The sequence below is a fragment of the Oncorhynchus mykiss genome, chromosome 18, assembly GCF_013265735.2.
Source record: "Oncorhynchus mykiss isolate Arlee chromosome 18, USDA_OmykA_1.1, whole genome shotgun sequence".
Classification (NCBI taxonomy): Eukaryota; Metazoa; Chordata; class Actinopteri; order Salmoniformes; family Salmonidae; genus Oncorhynchus; species Oncorhynchus mykiss.
In genome coordinates, this window is record NC_048582.1 from 27,974,469 (window position 1) to 27,997,811 (window position 23,343).

Below are 23,343 nucleotides of genomic sequence, written 5' to 3' on the forward strand. Positions count from 1 at the left end.
AACCACACTGCTAATATTATGCCTAACCTTAAATTAAGACCAAAAATCAAAAATTTCGTTTTCATGAATTCTTACGATCTAGCAAATTAAGACTTTATAGGTGTGCTATCTAGTGGAAACCCAGTTTACTGGCTCAGCATGTCACGTGCTTCCTTGTTTACTGCGCTTGGTTTTGCGAAAACAATAGCTATTTACTGACATCTGCTGGATAAATTGGATAGTACTATCCATTCTTACGTAAAAAAACATTTATGTTTATATCTCCACTTGTTTCTCTGAAAAGCTTACATAAAACAGTGAAATCCATTGTGCAAGTCCATTATAAAAAAACAAGTTAAATTGATTTGAACATGTTTAATACAGCACAAATTCAGCGCAACACAAAGTAACTCAAACTTATATCGTCCATTTGATCAAAGGTAACTAATGACTATTGTGATTTATTGAACTCAACTGATACAGCTGATTGTTGCAGATTGTTTTTCTCTACAACAGTATGTTGACATTTTGAAAACGGTCTCCCTTTTCATCCACCATGGACTTCACATTGTCCTCTAGTGATCTCAGTTTGATTTGCTTGAAATCTCTGGAAAAAAAAAAAAAAAACAATAGTGGAAATGCAATATTATCAAAGATTGGAATGATTGTAACCAAAGCATATGATAAAAAAAAGGTTGTGTGCATCAAAGTGTGTTATTATATCAGCATAAATAGATAATAAGCTCCATACAGATTCTTGCCGTAGACACAAACCAATCTGAGAGATGCAAATTAACAACAACATGGTTGCATCCCAAACGGCAACCTATTACCTATATATAATGAACTACTGACCGGAGACAGACTAGTGTCCTATCCAGGGGCTGTACTTGTACATCAAGCTGCCTCACGTTACAGAAACAGGAGATGAACCGTTTCGGCTTGCACAAGCAAAGCTATTTATTAATTTTTCACCTAAGTCATATGGACACTGGTCAAAAGTAGTACACTATAGGGAATAGGGTGCCATTTGGCACGCAGATCAAATCAGATATCATCAAATCTTTATGCAGATACATCATCACATTCCTCTAGTGCCATACTGTAACTTGGCCTTTTAGCTGCAGATAGTCCATAGAATGTCAACCACAAAAGCTTGGAATCTTCAAGATTCCAGTCCTTTTGAAAGTCATTGGATTTATACTGCTGCCCATGCATCAGGCAAGCAGGGAACGATAGGTCAGAGGTCATCATAATCACCCTTTGCAGAGAAAGTGTGTGTGTCTGCGCATGTGCGTGTGTGCCCACTTGCATGTTGGTGCTTCAGGGTACGTGGTGGGGGGTTGATATGTGGCTGAAGCACAGAGAAACAGGGTGCAACGTATAGCAGCAGCAGCTGTTGTTGTGGGGGGTCAAAGAAGTGTGTCGGACAGCCAGTCAATGAGCTGGGGGGATTGGAGAGAGGAGAGAAAAAGGGTGGACATACCTGGGCCAGGAAGGTGGGGCTAGAGGCGGTGGAAGATGGAGGTAGGGCAAGGAGGCCTGACTCCCACAGGTGCTAAGAGGCTAAAAGGGCGTCAATACCTGCCGGGCTTAACACCATGGCCTGGAGCAGGTCAGAGAGAGAGATGATCCCCCTGCACACGTCCTCTTTGTCCACCAGGACCAGCCGATGGACCTGAGGGGAAAGGATGAGGAGTAAAAGGGGTGAGGAGAGGATGGAGAGAGGAATGGGGCAGGATGGGGGTAAGATGGGGACATGAGGGAGAGAGGATGGAGACCGGATGAGGGCAGTAGGGGGAGAGGATAGAGAATGGATGGGGGCAGGATGGGGTAGAATGGGAAGAGAATTGGTGCAGAATGGGAACAGGAGGGGGAGAGGATAGGAGTGTGTGGTGGGAAAGGGTTGGTCATGGTTACACAACAAGGACTTACCAGTAATTAAGTAGAGTAGAGTAAAGCAGTAAGCAGAAACCTTCATAACTCTATTTATATTTCATTGTGTGGGCTAATAGAGCTAAATGTTACAGCCCATTACTTTGATGTCTTTTTTAAACAAACTCGTAGGTGGAGTGGAGAGAGAGGGCCACTGTGATAGAGGACATGACCTTGGTCATATTCAGTAGTGCACACCGTACCAAAAATAACAAGTGTTTCTAATTGGACATGTTCAAGTAGTCCCTCCCTGTTGCAGCCCGTTTTCTTCCATTTGGAGCCTTATGAATACAACCCTGGTGGGAGCAGAGTGGGACACTAACCTCAGCCTTAATTATGCGATCAATGACGGTCTCCAGGGTCTCGTCGGGGAGGCACTTGATGACGCCCTCAATGAAACAGCAGCGCCGTCGGATGGCCTCCTGCATGGACATGTTCAGGTTGTTGTATGTCTTCTGGGCAGCCAGATTCTGTCTCCGAGAAGAAGAGAAGAGGAGAGAACAATAAAAATGTACACAATGCACCAACAAAGATGTGAAGGGCTTTATTTTGTATTGTTTTCAAGTGAATTCAACTGTAACGGGCAGCTTTGGGGTACTTACAATCACATCAAATCTGGAGTAGAGAGCCACCACCTTGCCTTGGTGTACAAAGGACAGTGAGATACATAGCCTACCTACATCTTACAAGTCAAACTTTATTTTTGAAGGGCACCTACGTAAGGATATACAGTGCCTTGCGAAAGTATTCGGCCCCCTTGAACTTTGCGACCTTTTGCCACATTTCAGGCTTCAAACATAAAGATATAAAACTGTATTTTTTTGTGAAGAATCAACAACAAGTGGGACACAATCATGAAGTGGAACGACATTTATTAGATATTTCAAACTTTTTTAACAAATCAAAAACTGAAAAATTGGGCGTGCAAAATTATTCAGCCCCTTTACTTTCAGTGCAGCAAACTCTCTCCAGAAGTTCAGTGAGGATCTCTGAATGATCCAATGTTGACCTAAATGATTAATGATGATAAATACAATCCACCTGTGTGTAATCAAGTCTCCGTATAAATGCACCTGCACTGTGATAGTCTCAGAGGTCCGTTATAAGCGCAGAGAGCATCATGAAGAACAAGGAACACACCAGGCAGGTCCGAGATACTGTTGTGAAGAAGTTTAAAGCCGGATTTGGATACAAAAAGATTTCCCAAGCTTTAAACATCCCAAGGAGCACTGTGCAAGCGATAATATTGAAATGGAAGGAGTATCAGACCACTGAAAATCTACCAAGACCTGGCCGTCCCTCTAAACTTTCAGCTCATACAAGGAGAAGACTGATCAGAGATGCAGCCAAGAGTCCCATGATCACTCTGGATGAACTGCAGAGATCTACAGCTGAGGTGGGAGACTCTGTCCATAGGACAACAATCAGTCGTATATTGCTCAAATCTGGCCTTTATGGAAGAGTGGCAAGAAGAAAGCCATTTCTTAAAGATATCCATAAAAAGTGTCTTTTAAAGTTTGCCAAAAATTCAGTCTCTCGATGTGCAAAACTGATAGAGACATACCCCAAGAGACTTACAGCTGTAATCACAGCAAAAGGTGGTGCTACAAAGTATTAACTTAAGGGGGCTGAATAATTTTGCACGCCCAATTTTTCAGTTTTTGATTTGTTAAAAAAGTTTGAAATATCTAATAAATGTCGTTCCACTTCATGATTGTGTCCCACTTGTTGATTCTTCACAAAAAAATACAGTTTTATATCTTTATGTTTGAAGCCTGAAATGTGGCAAAAGGTCGCAAAGTTCAAGGGGGCCGAATACTTTCGCAAGGCACTGTACACATACTGTACTAGTCAGTGTTCGACTTTGAAAAAGAGATGAGGTTAACCCACCTTGCTCGTTTACTACGGGCAGTGCGGAGACCCTCCTCTCTACAAACACAGACAGGGCATCGTAGACTGAGGCCGTCTGCTGGACCGTGGCAATGTTCCGGAATGTCCCGATCCCAACGTCCTGGATCGTCTTCTGCATGAAGCAGGGTTTTGGGACTGTCTCTTTCTGTGTAGAGTACTTTTAAAATAAATTAAAAACACAACACATACAGTTCACAACACCACTGTTTGAAATGGATGACCATATGATTTGAGCATAAACACACGGACATCTTCTTCAAGTCATGTTGTCTTACAAATATATGGAGAAACTTGAGGATTCGCTTGTGCGTGAGAATGTGTAAGACATTTCCGGACACGGGATCGATAACCGGCAATCTGTGGATCTTATACCTCAGTAGGGAATAGATGGCGTCGAAGAGGCTGCAGGGGAGAGGAGGGGAGACTGAGTAGGCCTATAGTGTCTAACCCTGGAGAACACAACCAACATCCACACCTGAGTCATGTTGCAAAACGTTTTGCTACAGTGTGCCGTACTGAACACAACCCAGAACACTGCCTGTAATTGACTGAATCCCAGCCTCAATTTCCTTAGCCTGTTACTCATTTTAAAAAGTTATCAGTAAAAGTAACAACTCAGGCAAAGCCAGGTGACAGGAGTTGGTTTGACTGAGAGCTTGCGTAGATTCACCTGGCGTCTGGAGCGATACTGTGAAGACAGTGGTTGGAGTATTGCAGGTACACATCTGCAGAGAGAGAGAAATAAACAGAATGGAAAGTCACAGAAAGACATGTACGTATATACCATAGACATAGAACACTGTATCATTTGCTTTCTCTAGCTTATTTACTTGAATGAATCACCTCGCCATGTTCCAATTTGATGCCTCTCCAGCTCTTTCATTTGAACCTGTGGGAGGGGGGAAACATACAGTGCCTTGCGAAAGTATTCGGACCCCTTGAACTTTGCGACCTTTTGCCACATTTCAGGCTTCAAACATAAAGATATAAAACTGTATTTTTTTGTGAAGAATCAACAACAAGTGGGACACAATCATGAAGTGGAACGACATTTATTAGATATTTCAAACTTTTTTAACAAATCAAAAACTGAAAAATTGGGCGTGCAAAATTATTCAGCCCCTTTACTTTCAGTGCAGCAAACTCTCTCCAGAAGTTCAGTGAGGATCTCTGAATGATCCAATGTTGACCTAAATGATTAATGATGATAAATACAATCCACCTGTGTGTAATCAAGTCTCCGTATAAATGCACCTGCACTGTGATAGTCTCAGAGGTCTGTCAAAAGCGCAGAGAGCATCATGAAGAACAAGGAACACACCAGGCAGGTCCGAGATACTGTTGTGAAGAAGTTTAAAGCCGGATTTGGATACAAAAAGATTTCCCAAGCTTTAAACATCCCAAGGAGCACTGTGCAAGCGATAATATTGAAATGGAAGGAGTATCAGACCACTGCAAATCTACCAAGACCTGCCGTCCCTCTAAACTTTCAGCTCATACAAGGAGAAGACTGATCAGAGATGCAGCCAAGAGGCCCATGATCACTCTGGATGAACTGCAGAGATCTACAGCTGAGGTGGGAGACTCTGTCCATAGGACAACAATCAGTTGTATATTGCACAAATCTGGCCTTTATGGAAGAGTGGCAAGAAGAAAGCCATTTCTTAAAGATATCCATAAAAAGTGTCGTTTAAAGTTTGCCACAAGCCACCTGGGAGACACACCAAACATGTGGAAGAAGGTGCTCTGGTCAGATGAAACCAAAATTGAACTTTTTGGCAACAATGCAAAACGTTATGTTTGGCGTAAAAGCAACACAGCTGAACACACCATCCCCACTGTCAAACATGGTGGTGGCAGCATCATGGTTTGGGCCTGCATTTCTTCAGCAGGGACAGGGAAGATGGTTAAAATTGATGGGAAGATGGATGGAGCCAAATACAGGACCATTCTGGAAGAAAACCCGATGTAGTCTGCAAAAGACCTGAGACTGGGACGGAGATTTGTCTTCCAACAAGACAATGATCCAAAACATAAAGCAAAATCTACAATGGAATGGTTCAAAAATAAGTTAGAATGGCCAAGTCAAAGTCCAGACCTGAATCCAATCGAGAATCTGTGGAAAGAACTGAAAACTGCTGTTCACAAATGCTCTCCATCCAACCTCACTGAGCTCGAGCTGTTTTGCAAGGAGGAATGGGAAAAAATGTCAGTCTCTCGATGTGCAAAACTGATAGGGACATACCCCAAGCGACTTACAGCTGTAATCGCAGCAAAAGGTGGCGCTACAAAGTATTAACTTAAGGGGGCTGAATAATTTTGCACGCCCAATTTTTCAGTTTTTGATTTGTTAAAAAAGTTTGAAATATCCAATAAATGTCGTTCCACTTCATGATTGTGTCCCACTTGTTGATTCTTCACAAAAAAATACAGTTTTATATCTTTATGTTTGAAGCCTGAAATGTGGCAAAAGGTCGCAAAGTTCAAGGGGGCCGAATACTTTCGCAAGGCACTGTATTGGACAAATTATGATGAATGATTTCTGTGTTATTCACACAACCATGATCTTGTCTCCATTGAACATGCTTTATAGGCCAAGACTAGGCTTAAAGGGATAGTCCACCCAAATTACGAAATGGTTTCCTTACCATGTAAGAAATGTATGGACAAGGTAAGACAGCAATCCATGCTTTGGCTTTGCTAACCTGGCCACTGTCACCAAAGGCTAACTTTTAAGAATTTTCGTCCAAAAATCAATGCAGGTCAATATTCCCGTTATTAGCATTTTGTATGTTAAATGTCCAAATCATCTTTAAGGATGTTTATTGAGCTACACAATCCATTTCAGACACATTGGGATGACTTGGACATGAAATGTGAAACATGCTTATGACTGGGATATTGACTTGCATTTGGTTCAGATTACGCACCAATGGGGACCTGTAGTAACGATGGAGAATGTTGATGAAATCTGTTATAGTCAGCATACCTGTGAGGACAATAGAGAGAGAGCGATAGAGAGAGAGAGCTCTTATCACTGTTGGCATGGATACGTGCTAGTGTCTAGTCTTCATATCACACTACCCCCAAAACCAGCCCAAGCTTGCAATCATTCAGGACATTGCGTTGCCATAAGCAAGTAGCAAGAGAGCACCCCCTAATCTCTTCACTTACCCACAAACCTCTGTGTCTTGCTATCCCAGAGAGGTGCAGCTCTCAAGCCGTTTGCTACAAGAGCGAAAAAGGCTTTCTTCACCTGCAAACATAGTTTTTTTTTTTAACACAACCAGTTAACACCGGTCTTAGTAGTGAGTATGTTTTAGGGAAGAAGGAATGAGGCTGCACATGAATTATTGCTGCAGGGACAAGGGAAAACCACTAGAACTGGCTGTAGCTGTAGTTACAGGAGAGAGGAACTCTGACTTGAAATGTCATACCAAAAGGGACCATGACCTTTCCCTTGGGAAGTGGAGGGAGAATATCTAGGCTGAGTTCAGCAGGAAGAGTATGTTCTGAAACGGGGAGGCACTACGTGAATTTGCCAAATAAGAACACAGATTTTAGTTTCCTGTAACCTGTTGTGAGACGTTTTGCTACGATGTGCCCTACTGAACACTGATCCTGGACTCTTGATTTGGCCCCCAAATTATTTTGTATTGTTCAGTTCCAACATACAAGTGGGTTACAGGACCCTGGACTCTTACTTGTAGTGTTGTGTCAAATATGACCAGTTTACAGCTGGTTGGAATGGCCTCATAGCAGCAATGACTTTTCATGAACTTCATGTACATCTCAGCATCAGCCTCTGAAGTTAACACACACACACACACACACACACACACACACACACACACACACACACACACACACACACACACACACAGTTATAGATCCCCTATACACCTCATTCCATGAAACAGACACACAAATGTACATTCACACACACACAAACACTGAAGGTTACCCAAATTACCTGAATTCTTCAATTCTTCACGCATCTCTTGAAACATGATCTAGACCAACAGAAAAAGAACACCAACAACACTCTATAACACCTTGATAAATGTGCTCTAAAATCACTGCTGGAATGAAGCTTGAAGGGAAAACATTCAGGATCAAGTTGAACTAAGCTCTAAACCAAAAACAGTTTACAATCCAACCAACTTTTTTTTTACCCCAGCTTTACTCCTTGTAGTCCTAAATGTTTCAGTCCTACACACACTTCTCAAGAACAAATCTGGCCAACTCGTGTACCATGACTTACCTGCCTGATAAGTATTTTCTCCATGAAAGACTTGGGCACAACTCACCCAACAATAAACGCTAGATCCTGCTACATGCAGGCTCCTCTCCCCCTGCCTGTCCCACAAACCAGTTGGGTCTATATTAGGAGCAGGAGTCTCAAGTGGTATGCAGAGGGCCAAGGGGATGGGGGTGGGGTCTGGGGTGAGGCGCAGGCAGAAAAAGGGGTGGGTACATTCCTCTGACATATTCTGCATAGTTTCTGTGTGGATTTTAGGAGCATTACATCATGTTGTTGATGTGGTTCCTGAGTTGTGAAAACATTTTGCCTGGCAATGTAACTGATCTGATATTTTGCACAGAAGCAGGGTGTCAGAAATGCTCACGCAGACTTGGCACCGTAGGACGACACGAGGAACAGCAGTCAAAAGGACGTGTTGTGTTGTAATATGGATATGTGCTGAAGTTGTATGCAACGGAGAGGTGCTGCAGTGTTTTGAAAGGATTGCTATGACTCTGGTGATGGGTGTAACTATGTTGACCGTTTTGATTCAGCTGTAATGGCTTCCTGTTCCCATTGGCATTGTGTTGTTCATTGTTATTTGCACAAGCTTAAGGAGGGCAGCAATAACAGGAAACGAGGTGAAGCACACTATGTTGTGCAAAGTTGTTGCTGGGTAGATTGCATTTGAATTGCGTTGCCTTGATTCCTCATGTCCTCTCTCCTCTCAACACACATATTGGAGAAGATTGGGGCTCATATTTACAAAGAGTCTCAGAGTAGGAGTGCTGATCTAGGATAAAGTTGAGCCGAACACAACCTTACAGTGAAATGCTTACTTACAAGCCCTTAACCAACAATGCCATAAGAGGTTAAGAAAAATAAATGTTAAGTAAAAAATTGAAAATAAAAGTAACAAATAATTCAACAGTAGCAGTAAAATAACAATAGTGAGGCCATATACAGGTGATATCGTTACATAGTCAATGTGCGGGGGCACCGGTTAGTCGAGGTAATTGAGGTAATAAACTCAGCCTAAAAATAATTGTCCTCTCACTGTCAACTGTGTTTATTTTCAGCAAACTTAAGATGTGTAAATATTTGTATGAACATGACAAGATTCAACAACTGAGACATAAACTGAACAAGTTCCACAGACATGTGACTAACAGAAATGTAAAAATAATGTCCCTGAACAAAGGGGGGGTCAAAATCAAAAGTAAGTCAGTATCTGGTGTGGGTAAGTCAGTATCCGGACATTTCTGGGGAGAATGGCCCTAGCCCTCGCACTCCGATCCAACAGGTCCCAGAAGTGCTCCATGGGATTGAGATCCGGGCTCTTCGCTGGCCATGGCAGAACACTGACATTCCTGTCTTGCAGGAAATCACGCACAGAACGAGCAGTATGGCTGGAGGCATTTTCATACTGGAGGGTCATGTCAGGATGAGCCTGCAGGAAGGGTACCACATGAGGGTGGAGGATGTCTTCCCTGTAACGCACAGCGTTGAGATTGCCTGCAATGACAACAAGCTCAGTCCGATGATGCTGTGACACACCGCCCCAGACCATGACGGCCCCTCCACCTCCAAATGTATCCCGCTCCAGAGTAGAGGCCTCGGTGTAACGCTTCAACGATAAATGCGAATCTCACCCTGGTGAGACAAAACCCCGACTCGTCAGTGTAGAGCACTTTTTGCCAGTCCTGTCTGGTCCAGCGACGGTGGGTTTGTGCCCATAGGCGATGTTGTTGCCGGTGATGTCTGGTGAGGACCTGCCTTACAACAGGCCTGCAAGCCCTCAGTCCATTCTAGATTTGGCACTCCGGTACCGCTTGCCGTGTGGTAGCAGAGAGAACAGTCTATGACTAGGGTGGCTGGAGTCATTGACCATTTTTAGGGCCTTCCTCCGACACCGCCTGGTATAGAGGTCCTAGATGGCAGTAAGGTTGGCCCCAGTGATGTACTGGACTGTACGCACTACTCTCTGTAGTGCCTTGCGGTCGGAGGCCGAGCAGTTGCCATACCAGGCAATGATGCAACCATGCTCTTGATGGTGCAGCTGTAGAACCTTACGAGGATCTGAAGACCCATGCCAAATCTTTTCAGTCTCCTAAGGGGGAATAGGCTTTGTCGTGCCCTCTTCATAACAGTCTTGGTGTGTTTGGACTATGATAGCTTGTTGGTGATGTGGACACCAAGGAACTTGAATCTCTCAACCTGCTCCACTGCAGCCCAGTCGATGCGAATGGTGCGTGCTCGGTCATCCTTTTCTTGTAGTCCACAATCATCTCCTTTGTCTTGATCATGTTGAGGGAGAGGTTATTGTCCTGGCACCACACGGCCATATCTCTGACCTCCTCCCTTTTGGCTGTCTCATCGTTGTCGGTGATCAGACCTCCCACTATTGTGTCATCGGCAAACTTGATGGTGTTGGGAGTCATGCCTGGTCATGCAATTGTGAGTGAACAGGGAGTACAGGAGGGGACTGAGAACACACCCGAGGGGCCCCCGTGTTGAGGATCAGCGTGGAGGATGTTGTTACCTACCCTTACCACCTGAGGGCGGCCCGTCAGGAAGTACAGGATCCAGTTGCAGAGGGTGGTGTTTAGTCCCAGGGTCCTTCGCTTAGCTTTTAGATGACAGAGGTAACCTGATCCTTGATTAGCAATCCTACGCTGAGACGCTGTGTGACTACGGCCCACAGAACCCCATATATTCTGTTAATGCTTGCTTGACACCACACATGTAGATCAGTGCCTGTGTGACTGCAGTTCTTAGATGTCAGCTCAAATGGCATATTGCTTTCTAGGGTGTGTGTGCGTGCCCAGATTGTGAGATTAATAGCTCAATGTTGACAACTCACATTACATACTGTATGTCAGTGGACCATGTGAACAGCAATACAGGCATAAATGACAAATGAAAAAAATGTGGTTAAGAGTCAAGCATTTTATTATTATTTTTTACAGATTTCTACACATTGTTTACAAAATGTAAGGATATTGTGCTTCAAAATCTAAGTCTGATTTGAAAAATGTTTAATTTAGATGTTTTCAGCAATTCAACAAAAGCCAAACTTCATGAGTTAATGTCCTAGGGACCACAGTGCCTCCTGGCTTTGTAAGAAAGGTGTCAATGTAAAACCAAGTCATATGTACAAATATCAAATTCCCTAGCAAGAACCTTCTATCTTGAGTAGAAGAATATGAGAAGAGCCAACTGTTTTTCAGGGATGAGAGACTGAAATAGTATTACCAGAATTTACATCCCCATTCAATAATGGACATACCCATTCAACTAAATCTATGGAGAAAGAAGACATTTTCCAATTTTGAGCGGGTGGAGAAGACAAATTATATGCGAGTGATTGAGTGGTTTTTAATGTTGTCAGGTCTCCCCAACCAAATTGGTATGTTAAAGAGGGATACTAATTAATTGCATAAATTTAAAAAAACGACATTTCTACTTAAAAAAAGTGATGTTTTGCACAATACAACTGTTTCCATGGAAAGGGTAATTGGATGAAAATCGCATTCATTAGATACATTTTCAATCATATTCAAAACTCTTATTTAAAAAACATCAAAACAGTAAACTGGTTATGACCTATTTCAGTTGCGTGGCATTCTGTTGTACAAACATTAAATTAGAGATAGCCACTGCATTCTATCATGGTAAAATAAATAGTTAAGAGTTCCATCTGTCCCCCAGTGCTATCTGAGTTTAGGGTCATGTTCAGTAGGCAGGAAATGAAACAAATGTCCCCAAAAAGGGGGGGGGGGGGGGGGCTCTCTGACCTTGTCCAATAAGAAACTTCTATTTTCGTTTGCTATTGCGAAGTGGTGTAAAGCATTTCGCTATGATGTGCCCTAATGAACACGACTTGAGGGGCAGCCAAACCGAGATATGAATTGAATGTTTACTGTTTTTTCACTGGAATAAAAAAGCATTACATCTCTACTATTGTTCAGTGCAGGGACCAGTAGCCATCTGTGCAAAAATATGTTGACATTTTTTTAAAATAACTACAGTAAATGAGAGAATAATGACCCAAAAACTCCATGGCAAATCAAATGTAGGCTAGTTGTCTCTAGCTTGAGTGCAAGTCTGTTTGTGCCATCAATCCAACTCCTTCCCACTCATTGTCATGCAATGTTTGGCTTGACAAGGACAGCAATAGAGTTGGCAAGAGCACAAACAGATCTGGGACCAGGCTAAATTGCCTCCCTTCTTAAAGCGCTACAGTACAGTACTGACTTGTGGAGACTTTCTCGACTTTCTTACTTTCTCAACACATTCTCAAATAGCTATGATGTCACATCAAAACTTAACTCTTCCAACTAAAAACTTGACTTAGCCCAACTCCCACAAGCCCCCATTTTCAAGCATAGGTAAAGAGTAGGTAGCCTGGGTACCAGTCTGTTTCTTCCATCATGCCACTTTGTCATGCCAAACATGGAGTGTGAGTGGAATGATGACACAAACAAATCTGGTACCCAGGCCAAAGACTAGGTAGTAACAAACGCTGTGTGGGTATGGTAGCCATGCATAGACATATTTTTGTGTATTTTTTTAAACCAAACAAGAAAGATTAGTTTGCCATGTACACACCTTCTAGACCTCAAACACCTCCTTGACTTTGGAAACACCCATTGTAAAGCGCTGTGATCCAACCTCCTTTGAAAAATCTACGTTAGAAAAGATACGAGGGTCTGAGCACAGAACTCAGATCTCACGCTGTTATGAGTTCATCTCACTTATTTACACCAATTCAGCTGGCAAACCACTGTACAAAATGTGCTACTCACCTTTAGGGGGCCTTATCTCAAATGTAGACAGTATATGCAACAAAACAATGCACATACAAAACAAAATCAATCCTTTCACTGCAACGGACGCATTCTGAAAAATCGGTTGGTTTAATTTGGAGTCCGGCGTCATAGTCATTGCAGGGTAACGATTGTGGCTTGTTTTGTCCGTCTGTGTCTAGCTGGGCATGAGGAGAGATTGGGCTTTCTCGATGGGCAGCATGAATTGTGGGCAGCAGGGTCCGACACGGAGGGTTGCCATGCCAGTCAGACGGGAGTCCAGGAGCATTGGGATGGCTCCGTAGAGGAGGGGGACAGGGGCCAGCCACGGTGCTGAGGGGTGACCAGGGGTTCCAGGCTCAAGTAGTGGAGCAGAGGTGTTCGATGGGCCGCACTGGATGGAGCCAAGAGGGAGGCTCCCCACTGTAACTGGGCAGCCGGGGTAGTGCAGAGAGGAGGCGGACAAGGCTGGTTCAGTGTCAGGCTGGGGGTGTGGGTCAGTGTGGCTTAGGGAAGTGAGGAGAGAGCCCCATAGACACAGTATAGAGGTCTGGGAGGTGGTTGGCGAGCCGTGGTTGTCGTGGGTGTGGAGAATGCCAGGTCTGCGTTTGTGACTGTCGTTGCCCAAGACGCAGCAGCGAGGGAGGTCGGATGCTGGACTTGGGGTCTCTGGGACTGGGAGCAGGCCTAGTGGTGGTGGTGGAGAGAGGCTGGAGCTAGGCAGGTGGACTTGGCTGACTGGGGACAGGGGCTGGCTGCTCCTGGGGAGGCTGGTGGCGATAAGGCCCGCGACACTGGTCAGATACACCAGCCCCAGCATGCAGGTCACCTAGAGAGGTGAGGACGTGAATTTAGTGGATTTCTTTCAGTGTGTTTTTCCTTCCTTCCCTCCCAAACTAACTACTTTCAAAAGTGTTGTTTCTTTCAATCAACACATAGTTTATGTGGGTTTCTACAATGAGCAGTTTTCAGGAATTGATGTGATGGAAATGTTATACTTGTGCTTTTCTTATAACTCATTTCTGTGTTCATTCATGTGCTGTTCTAATAACCAATTTTTGTGTTCATGTAAGTGACTGATTTAACAAATCCTCACTTATCAGTATCTACAATTTGGCAGTACGCCCAGACCTTGTTATGAGAAAGAAAGATATTTCAGTTTCAAGGTCACAGCTTAGAGAGAAGAAGCCTCGTGAGGTATTGGTCTGTCACATGTATGACCCAATATTGATCAGTCACATAAATTAAACAAAACTGTAATGATGAATTAATTATGCTAAATCATGCAAATATAACTTGTCTGTGTATAGCAGACAACTGCTAGGATTGCCACAGCAGAGCTCCTAACAGAAATTCACTATGGTGTATTGAGTTTGTTGAAACCTCTCCAGCACGCTGACAATAAACAATGATTCATTTAAGATCGACTTCGAGTATCCCTGTGTAAGAATTTCCATGACATGTTAATTTCAGGGGCGTTTCTGAGACTAGCGTTGTGTCCATTCGGCACAAAACAGGAGAAAACATACTACCTGAACATGTCAAATAAGAAATGCTATTGTCCATTTCAAAATGTTCTGCTACGGTGTGCCCATACTGAGGATTACCCACAACTCAGACCTTCAGTGCAATGTGGACCCCACTGCCCTGTCCTCTGACCACTGGCCCCTCCTCACCTTGGCAAAGTGCAGGTAGATGGCCGTCAGTGCTTGTCGCCACGCCGCCTGCTCCAGAAGCACACAGAGGTCAGTGTAGGTGAACCAGCCTCGCTTCATCCCCTGGTTCTCTGCAATACTGGAGTCACAACAGGCCAGAGTTAATACACACACACAGTCCACACTCAATGCAAACAGAGAGAGAGAGAGAGAGAGAGAGATGGACCTAGAACAGAGTCTGGCTACGCTCATGTTACTACGCTCATGTGACACACATGACCAACCCTTTGTTTGAATTAGCAGCTGTGTCAGATCTACCAGCCAAATTACCACAAGAACTTGACACTACTAATTTAGTTAATCCCTGAAAAGTCATGGGGCTTACAAAAATAGAAGTCTCTATGACATTCCGAACCCTTCATAGCTTCTTGTGTTTCTAATGGTTCTAATGCATTAGGAGTCACACACAGATACATCCGCCCACCCCGACACACAGGCCTATTGTTTCTCGAGCTGATGGTTAGGGGGTCAGAACATAATTACAAATATTTTGTAGACTGCAAATTGACTACAAGAAGGGCAAACAGATATATTTGACTAAAACAATTTCAAATCTTGCACAGATTTGTATACCATCACATATACTGTATCTCTCTCTATTATGCATAGGAATACTTTGGAACAGAATCCAGAATTAAAATCACTTGGAAATGATTTGCTGGTGTTTTTACATTAAAGTAATGTCCAACAATACATTGGAAAAATATTTATTTATTTATTTTTTAAATCACCCATGGGGAAACCTGCACCAGCACGAAAAACGATCTACGTGAATGACAACAATCACAAACCTGGTTTCTAGTTGATTCAGTATGCCAAAGTAGTCCCCTGGCTCAGTGAAGAGGCTCCACTCCTAAAACACAGAAGTGAGAGCAGCTGTCAGATTGCATATTATATGTCCATACAAATACAGTACAATGGGATTTAAATATTAGTGATGCGCGGGTTGACACAACCTGCAGTCCCCATGGTTATAACCACGGGCGGGTGGGTTTAGGGTCATGAAATATTGTGTGGATGACGTGTGTGTGCTAGCAATGTTCTCTCTAAGCTGCAGTTCCCCAGGGACTGTCAAGTAGAATAAATACCAGCCTGCGCAGAGAAGCACGAGAATGAATTTAATCAACTTTCTACAGTTTTACCCGTTAGTTAACACTATTAACGTTTCCCTTTACTGTGGGAATTGTGATCAAATCAACACAATATCAGCCACTTTCAATGCAACAAACCAAAACAAAACTATGCAACACTTAGTATGCAAAACGATCTATGCATGAGATTTTGTAGTAGACAGAAAGGATCAGAGTAGGATACCATTGCATTGACAGGCACAACTCAGGCCGTACTCTACACAGACCGGTGCGCCATAACCAATCAGAGCTTCAGTAGGCTTATATGCAAATAGACCATTGTCATGGATTGGTGCAATTTACTTTCAACTGAACTGTGTTTACAGCGTGACCGGTTGTGAGTATATGCTCTTTTTTTGAGATCAAAGCAAGAGCTACATGTAGCAACCTGTGCACATTTGCCCACACTAGCCCAGTTATAGACAATTTCTAGTCAGCAATTGGGGACTGATTGCTTCCTACAAGAGCACAAAAAGTGTTGGGTAAAGAGCTTTTTTTTAAAAACATTTTTAAGCTAAGTAGCCAATAGGCAGTAGTATAATTTGTCTGATTCTCTGTAATAATGGTATGGGAATAATGACGTATTTTATTTTGTAAAGTGGTTTGAGTCAAACAATATTCTCAGTCACATCCTTGTCTGGACAAGTGGATAAACAGGTTAATGTCAAGCCTTGCATGTGTGAAATATCATGGAATATACAGTACCATTCAAAAGTTTGGACACACCTACTCATTCAAAGTTTTGTTTTCTTTATTTGTACTATTTTCGACTTTGTAGAATTATAGTGAAGAAATCAAAACAACACATATGGAATCGTGCAGAAACCAAAATATATTTATAATTGAGATTCTTCAAAGTAGCCACCCTTCGCCTTGATGACAGCTTTGCACACTCTTGGCACTCTCTCAACCAGCTTCATGAGGAATGCTTTTCCAACAGTCTTGAAGGAGTTCACACATACTGTTTGCTGAGTACTTGTTGGCTGCTTTTCCTTCACTCTGCGGTCCAACTCATCCCAAACCATCTCAATTGGGTTGAGGTCGGGGGATTGTGGAGGCCAGGTCATCTGATGCAGCACTCCATCACTCTCCTTCTTGGTCAAATAGCCCTTACACAGCCTGGAGGTGTGTTTTGAGTCATTGTCCTGTGACTAGTCCCACTAAGCGCAAACCAGATGGGATGGCGTATCGCTGCAGAATGCAGTAGTAGCCATGCTGGTTAAGTGTGTCTTGAATTCTAAATAAATCATTGACAGTGTCACCAGCAAAGCACCCCCACACCTTCACACCTCCTCCATGCTTCAGGGTGGGAATCACACATGCAGCGATCATCTGTTCACCTACACTACTTCTCACAAAGACACGGAGGTCAACAACAAAAAATCTCAAATTTGGACTCACCAGACCAAAGGACAGATCTCCACCAGTCTAATGTTCATTGCACATGTTTCTTGGCCCAAGCAAGTCTCTTCTTTTCTTATTGGTGTCCTTTAGTAGTGGTTTCTTTGCAGCAATTCGACCATGAAGGCCTGATTCACGTAGTCTCCTCTGAACAGACGATGTTGAGCGCGTCTGTTACTTGAACTCTGTGAAGCATTTATTTGGGTAGCAATTTCTGAGGCTGGTAACTCATCCTCCGCAGCAGAGGTGACTCTGGGTCTTCCTTTCAAGTGGCGGCCCTCATGAGAGCCAGTTTCATCATAGAACTTGATGGTTTTTGCAACTGTACTTCTCTTGCCATTTTTCAGATTCACGCGCCAAATAGCCTACACCCCAATTGTAAAATGCTTTTGGGAAGGGGCCGAACAGAAAAAAGTTAATGGCGATCCAGTGAAGCAAAAAGGACAATAAGAGAAAAGCTACGAAACGGAGAGTTGAAAATAAAGAAAAGGCGGGGCAAGAAAAGTCATGTTTGGGAAAGATTTGGTAAAGTGGTAAAAGAGGATGATAACAGTGTCAGCTATGTTATGTGATGATTGTGAGGCGCTATACTTTAAAATAGGCATATGACACTTCAAGGGAACTGTAGCCCACTGTTCAGATGGGTTAAAAGGATACTGAAATCTGGACACTGACTTTAGGTCTATAACCTCTCACAAAGCCTTAATATTAACCCCATGCGGAACTTAGCATTTATTGCAGTAAAATGATACACCAAATGTAGGAAACATTTAGACTCAAACAGGAGTGGAGAAATATGATTTCTTTCTTTCAGCATCTTGAGAAAAAGCGAATGCGCAGTTAGATACCATCTGTAGAGGTGCTATCTTTATCAGCATCATAAAAGCTGATAGTATTTCAACCACATAAAATATGCATCCAAGCACAACTGAAATATTTTCAGAAACCCGTTGGATTGTTTACACAGCTTTCTATTTCCTTACAACAAGTCCACCTGATGCCATTTGGAAATTTACACAGAAAATATTTCATTTTTTTTGTTATTGCATTTTCTCCCGGTTCCTGAACGTCTTTGCTCCTTGAAAGAAGCAGAGACGACCAATGTCAACTAGATTGAAGCATTAATTCTATCGATTTATGATATTCTGGTGAGCAAGGGTTTATTTTGTCTTCTAGGGAAACATAATGATGGAAGGGAAGCTGCATGTATCTATCTAATTATAGACAGGGTGACTAAAAAAGCCTACCAAAATGTCCGTAATTATAAGCAGAAACATACCTAAGTCAGGCAATAAAAAAAATCATGCACCTTCTGTCAAAAAATCATTCTGCCGTCTCTGACTGTAGCCTACAGCGCATTTTCTATTTTAGCTGGTTAGGGTCGGTCCTCAGACATTCATTGCGGACGGGTACGGGTGAACTAATGGTTGACCCACGCACCACTATTAAATATATGGCTCTGAGTGGGACCACACGTTTCTGAGCCTGTGTGTATGTTGAGCGCGTCTGTTACTTGAACTCTGTGAAGCATTTATTTGGGTAGCAATTTCTGAGGCTGGTAATGTAATACTACGTATAACTTACAATAGCATCGAGGAAATTCATCTCCAGAGTGTTGACAGTCTGGACGTCCAGTTTCCCAGCAGCCCCCCACTCGTCGTTGAACACCTCCTCATCCTCCCCTTCGTCGTACAAATATTTGCTGGCAACCATCTGGAGGAAAGGCGAAACAGGATTAGGAGGTTAAGATCAGTCCATATGTCATAGAAAGCTAGATGTATTTGCATCTTTCTCCTCACACATACTACACAGGAGATTCCATCTTATTACTTTTGACGTGACTATTGTTGTTGACTGATGTCCTGCATTGTTGAAGAAGCTATCACGTCAGCATTTTGTTGCATCTTTTATACCTGCTGTAAACAGTTTGTGACGAATAAAATGTGATTTGATTTAAAAACATTTTCCAGACACACACTTAAGCCTACTCCTGGTCTAAAAAGCACATTGCGGGTGGCTGCGGGAAATTCTAAATTGAACAAGAATTAGGTGTAGAATATGAGTCTGGGCCCTACATGCCCAGCAATTATAGATGCCCATTTTCATAACAAGCTGTTCTGTGCCCATCACATGCATAGCCGTGGCTTAATTCTGACGAGACGACTAGTGTTTCACAGACATCGCTATGACCTAATTCTGGCGAGAAGACCTGTGCTTTTCAGTCACCCACATGGCCATTGCATAATTCTGGTCAGATGGCTTAATGCTTATCACATAGAATTAGGCAAAGGCTATTTAGCCTAACGAGACAACCCAAATGGCACCCTATTCCAATCAATCAAATAAATATTGTCACATACTTCTTAAACAACAGGTGCAGACTAACAGTGAAATGCAGGTCTTTGGTCTGACAATAAGCAGTACACTACAATGGGAATAGGGTGCCATTTGAGATGCATCCAACCTTTGGCCCACATACCATGGAGATAAGGAAGAGGTCAGAGGAGGAGATCTTTTGCAGGTATTCGGGGTTCCTGTGTCGTAGCCTTTCGATGTAGACCAGGGCCAGCATCATGGCACATGGAGAGATGCACGCCTCCCTGAAAAACAAACCAACTATATGAAGTTATGAAGACCATTAGATGCCCAAAAAGGATAACAAGTGTCAACATTCGATGACAACATACCTCGCGACATGAGCAGCATATTTCTTGTGCAGTTTTCGAATTGGGCTAGGGGCAGATTTCTGAAGGAGTTCCACAGCAATATCTAGAAATCATATTCAGAACATATGAATCAATCATTCAAATTCACAACATAATAAACAACAGTCACACATTGACAGGACACAACCTAACAGACAGATTAGCTAACCTGTAACAGGACAGGAAAGGTTATCTAGAGAGCCGTCTTGGTCCAGGCCATAGTATAATCGCTTCCGCACTCTCTCAGACAGTTTCTGATGTCCAGGAAGAAACTGTGAAGGCAGATCAGAGTTCATTGAGCGAAGGGCCTAATTTCATGACAAAAACGAAACTGAAATAACGTTAGCTAGCTAACTTTACATAAGCAAGTCATGTCAACACGGATGGAATAAGTTAGCTAGCTATCCCACAAACTCTTATATTCGGTTATCCCATTGGGTTTGCTGGCTACCGTTTTACGAGGTAACAGTAAACGTTAGGTGACAAGTCATGAAGTTGAAGCTAAGTCCAGAACAACCACATTCACATGTAGCTAACGTTAGCAGGCTGGTTAGCTACGTTACCGCGTGAGCTAGTACAATACTGTACAGTATGTAACGTTAAACGTTAACTTGGCCGTGTTTTGATGTTCAATTGTAAGAAAGGCATACAACACGTTGTTTAACCTGGTATACCTATTTAAAATGCGATTATTACCAAATATGTCTAAAACTCACGTCAACCCGTTTGCTGTCATATTTCATTACCTAAACTAGCCAACTCAGCTAGCGTCACTCGCCTTGACAGGCCAACTTACCGTAAACTCCTGAAAGTCAGAAAATTGTAATGTTCGTTCACTAAACAATTCGTTGAAATCCATGATGTCTATCCAACATTAGCCAAATAGAAGAAAGAGAAAATCTAGCTGAATAGCTATAAAACGGCGCCTGGTTTTACTCAGGCTAGCTAGCACAGCAGTAACCCCCGTCGTGATGGCTGACAAGACAGGAGGGCGGGAACAGTTATGCAATGTACTAAATGGCTACAAAATGTTGTCTAATAATATACATCTAGCAATATGGTAAATTAGTCAAGACAGAGCCCACTTCGTCATAATATATCTTTAATTATACCATTTATTAACATATACACAAAGAAAAAACAAACCATTTATGTATTTGACATCCAAGCATAGCCTGATGCCACACACATTGGAAGTGTGACAAAGGCAAAGACCACACTACAAAACAAACTATGCCCCCAAATCACATACAAAAGAGTTTGACATTGTGTCAAAGCAGTTATTATCAGAACAAAAATGTTGCATTTCTGGAATGGCACAAATGGAATGGCATCAAACACATGAAAACCAATAGTTTGATGTATTTGATACTATTCCACTCCAGCCATTATCATAAGCCCGTTATCCCCAATTAAGGTGCCACCAACCTCCTGTGGTGTCAATGTCACTCATTGACACAGAACATTTAAACTCATGGGCATTAGTGTAAATTATTTGACTGCACCAGTTTGCACACATTGTACACCTACAAATGATTGACTGCTGTAGTGGTAGAGCAATGATTTGCTAGCAAAACCACTCTAGCTAGCTCTTTGGTATTACTTCTGTAGTCACAAATGCATTTGGGATTCATCTATTTATTTCAGTCTGAAATAACTTTTCATGATGTAGTCTGCTGTGCAATATATGGATGGCAAGTATGTCCATTTTCACGTTCCCTTGATTAATGCAGACAGTTTCCAATTCAACCCCAAACTCGTAACTCTAGGGACTTCACGTAGATATAAAGTCCACATTCTCTCTCAAATAACTCAAGTTCAGTTAAATGGATAGATCTTCCCTTATGGCCCTTTAAAAAAATAAACAATAATTTGACAATATGTACTGTAAATGGAGTGTGATTATTATCAACAGATATTGACAAACTCCACACTGCCTTGGGAATGCAAGGCATAGATATTTACAAATTCAAATATACAGACTAATTTCTTCCTTTAAAATAAAGATACACTAACAGTAGTTCTTTACGCAAAACAGGTAGCAGCATAGAAAGGTTTGAGCATTCTGAGTTCATTCATAGATAAAGGTTTCCTTTTCCATCGACTCTGTTCTCTTTAATATACTGCCAGTAGTTCTTATTGATCACCATTGGTGACAAATAAAAGTTACAGCCAGTTAATTTTGCATGTATCAGCCAACACCTAGACTGTACAGTACATGATAATGCCCAAGTCTAATTGGAGTAAAACTGATGCAGTTTCGATGCTAAATGAACCAAATACAGACTAAATATCTGTTTTACTAATAACCAAAATTAGATTTTGAAGTTCTTGTACGCATACCTTTGTACTAAGACAAAAAACAATTAGAGTGAAACAGATTTTTTTGTTAACCATTCACATCGGTCTGAATCGCTTCATTTGTCTATTAAGTATAATGTAAGTCTATTGCTTGTATAGTAGCTAACAAAAATGATCCGTCTCATGAGCTAAAAAGTGGGTGTAGTAAAAAATATATATATAATTTACAATGAACCTGTAGATGCTGTAAATAAAACAAATACTTTTCTCTACCCCTAAACATTAGTCAACAATTCAAAGTTTTGTGAGACACTGTGCCAAACTGCCTATACCTGCGCTTAAGGGTAGGTATTAGTCTACTTTGGACTTGCTGTCACTTCAAGAGGACGGATTATGCGGAGTCCTGGTCGTGTTTATTAGGCACTAATCTCTCGTGGACAGACGCATGTAACAGAACTGGTATCGTAGTGTATGTCAACAGACTGTGGGATGTGACAACAGCGAGGTGCACAGATTTTTGCCACTGATCATTTAGAGAAATCATGATTTTGCAGGTGTTTGCATCTTTCACATTTTGGAAGGGGAAGGGACATTTGGCCCCTAGACTTGCCCGTAACATACAGAGAGGGTTGGGGTGGGGCTTAACTTCACTCATAACCGAATGAACCTCAATGGACAGATACCTTAAAAAAGTACAGACAAAACAGCCTTTTGAGGTATCTAATCCTCTCCCTGCGTCCCTCGTCCGTCTCCTCACAATGTCTACATATCCTTGAACCTCTCACTCTATCCTCAGTGGCTCCTGTGGCCTGCAGTGACTGATGGGGGCTGTAGTTTCTCAGACTTCCTGTCTTTGGCTTCTGTGTCAGAGGCTGAGTCTGAGTCCTGGGCATGTTGCTGCTTCATCCACATGTCACAGTACAACCCTCCCTTAGCCAGCAGCTCATCATGCCTGGGAGGGAGAAAGTGGAGAATATGTAGTTACAATGGGGACACACAATCACCATTAAAGTCATCATCATGTACTATGCCAAGATGTTCCCACATGGGCACTGTATGGTTTTGAGAACAAGACTATAGTGTGACTATAGCATCATAAACATTGGTCTGTTCCATTATTTAGATGTTGGTTTCTTGAAGAGCATAAAACAATATTTTGATTGGAATAGGTTTGTGGAGTGTGCAGAAACAGAACAATCACTCTTTCAACCATTC

General features: G+C 42.4%; 3 protein-coding genes across 12 annotated transcripts in view; all 3 read right to left on the reverse strand.

Annotated features, from left to right (window-relative positions):
* Positions 1-339: 339 nt before the first annotated feature.
* Positions 340-8,237, reverse strand: prkag3a (protein kinase, AMP-activated, gamma 3a non-catalytic subunit). Of its 7 annotated transcripts, none has more exons than XR_005037421.1 (13): positions 8,090-8,237; positions 7,799-7,838; positions 7,530-7,630; positions 7,000-7,081; positions 6,756-6,814; positions 4,669-4,714; positions 4,496-4,550; positions 4,101-4,227; positions 3,805-3,970; positions 2,517-2,554; positions 2,238-2,384; positions 1,466-1,657; positions 340-586 (listed from the first exon to the last, which is right to left on the reverse strand). XR_005037421.1 is itself a non-coding variant. In XM_021571512.2 (13 exons), exons 1-13 carry the CDS (start codon positions 8,111-8,113, stop codon positions 564-566), a joined length of 1,014 nt encoding a protein of 337 aa, XP_021427187.1. In that variant the 5' UTR covers positions 8,114-8,237; the 3' UTR covers positions 340-563. The 7 variants fall into 7 exon arrangements, 1 of the variants encoding a protein (XP_021427187.1); XR_005037420.1 differs by having other exon boundaries at positions 3,805-3,982; XR_005037425.1 differs by having other exon boundaries at positions 2,238-2,388; positions 3,805-3,982.
* A 2,760-nt stretch (positions 8,238-10,997) lies between these two features.
* LOC110495959 (protein CNPPD1) lies at positions 10,998-20,828 on the reverse strand. The gene is made up of 8 exons (XM_021571510.2): positions 20,624-20,828; positions 19,997-20,099; positions 19,810-19,891; positions 19,602-19,722; positions 18,707-18,835; positions 15,383-15,444; positions 14,553-14,670; positions 10,998-13,705 (listed from the first exon to the last, which is right to left on the reverse strand). Exons 1-8 carry the CDS (start codon positions 20,684-20,686, stop codon positions 13,055-13,057), a joined length of 1,329 nt encoding a protein of 442 aa, XP_021427185.2. The 5' UTR covers positions 20,687-20,828; the 3' UTR covers positions 10,998-13,054.
* Positions 20,829-20,912: 84 nt separating this feature from the next.
* LOC110495955 (ATP-binding cassette sub-family B member 6, mitochondrial) overlaps positions 20,913-23,343 on the reverse strand; it is a 96,816-nt gene continuing 94,385 nt past the window's right edge. For all 4 annotated transcript variants that reach the window (XM_036952465.1, XM_036952466.1, XM_021571504.2 and 1 more), the window contains one exon: positions 20,913-23,080. In XM_036952465.1, coding sequence (XP_036808360.1) covers positions 22,921-23,080 — 160 coding nt within the window. In that variant the 3' untranslated portion in view covers positions 20,913-22,920. The remainder of the gene's footprint in view (positions 23,081-23,343) is intronic.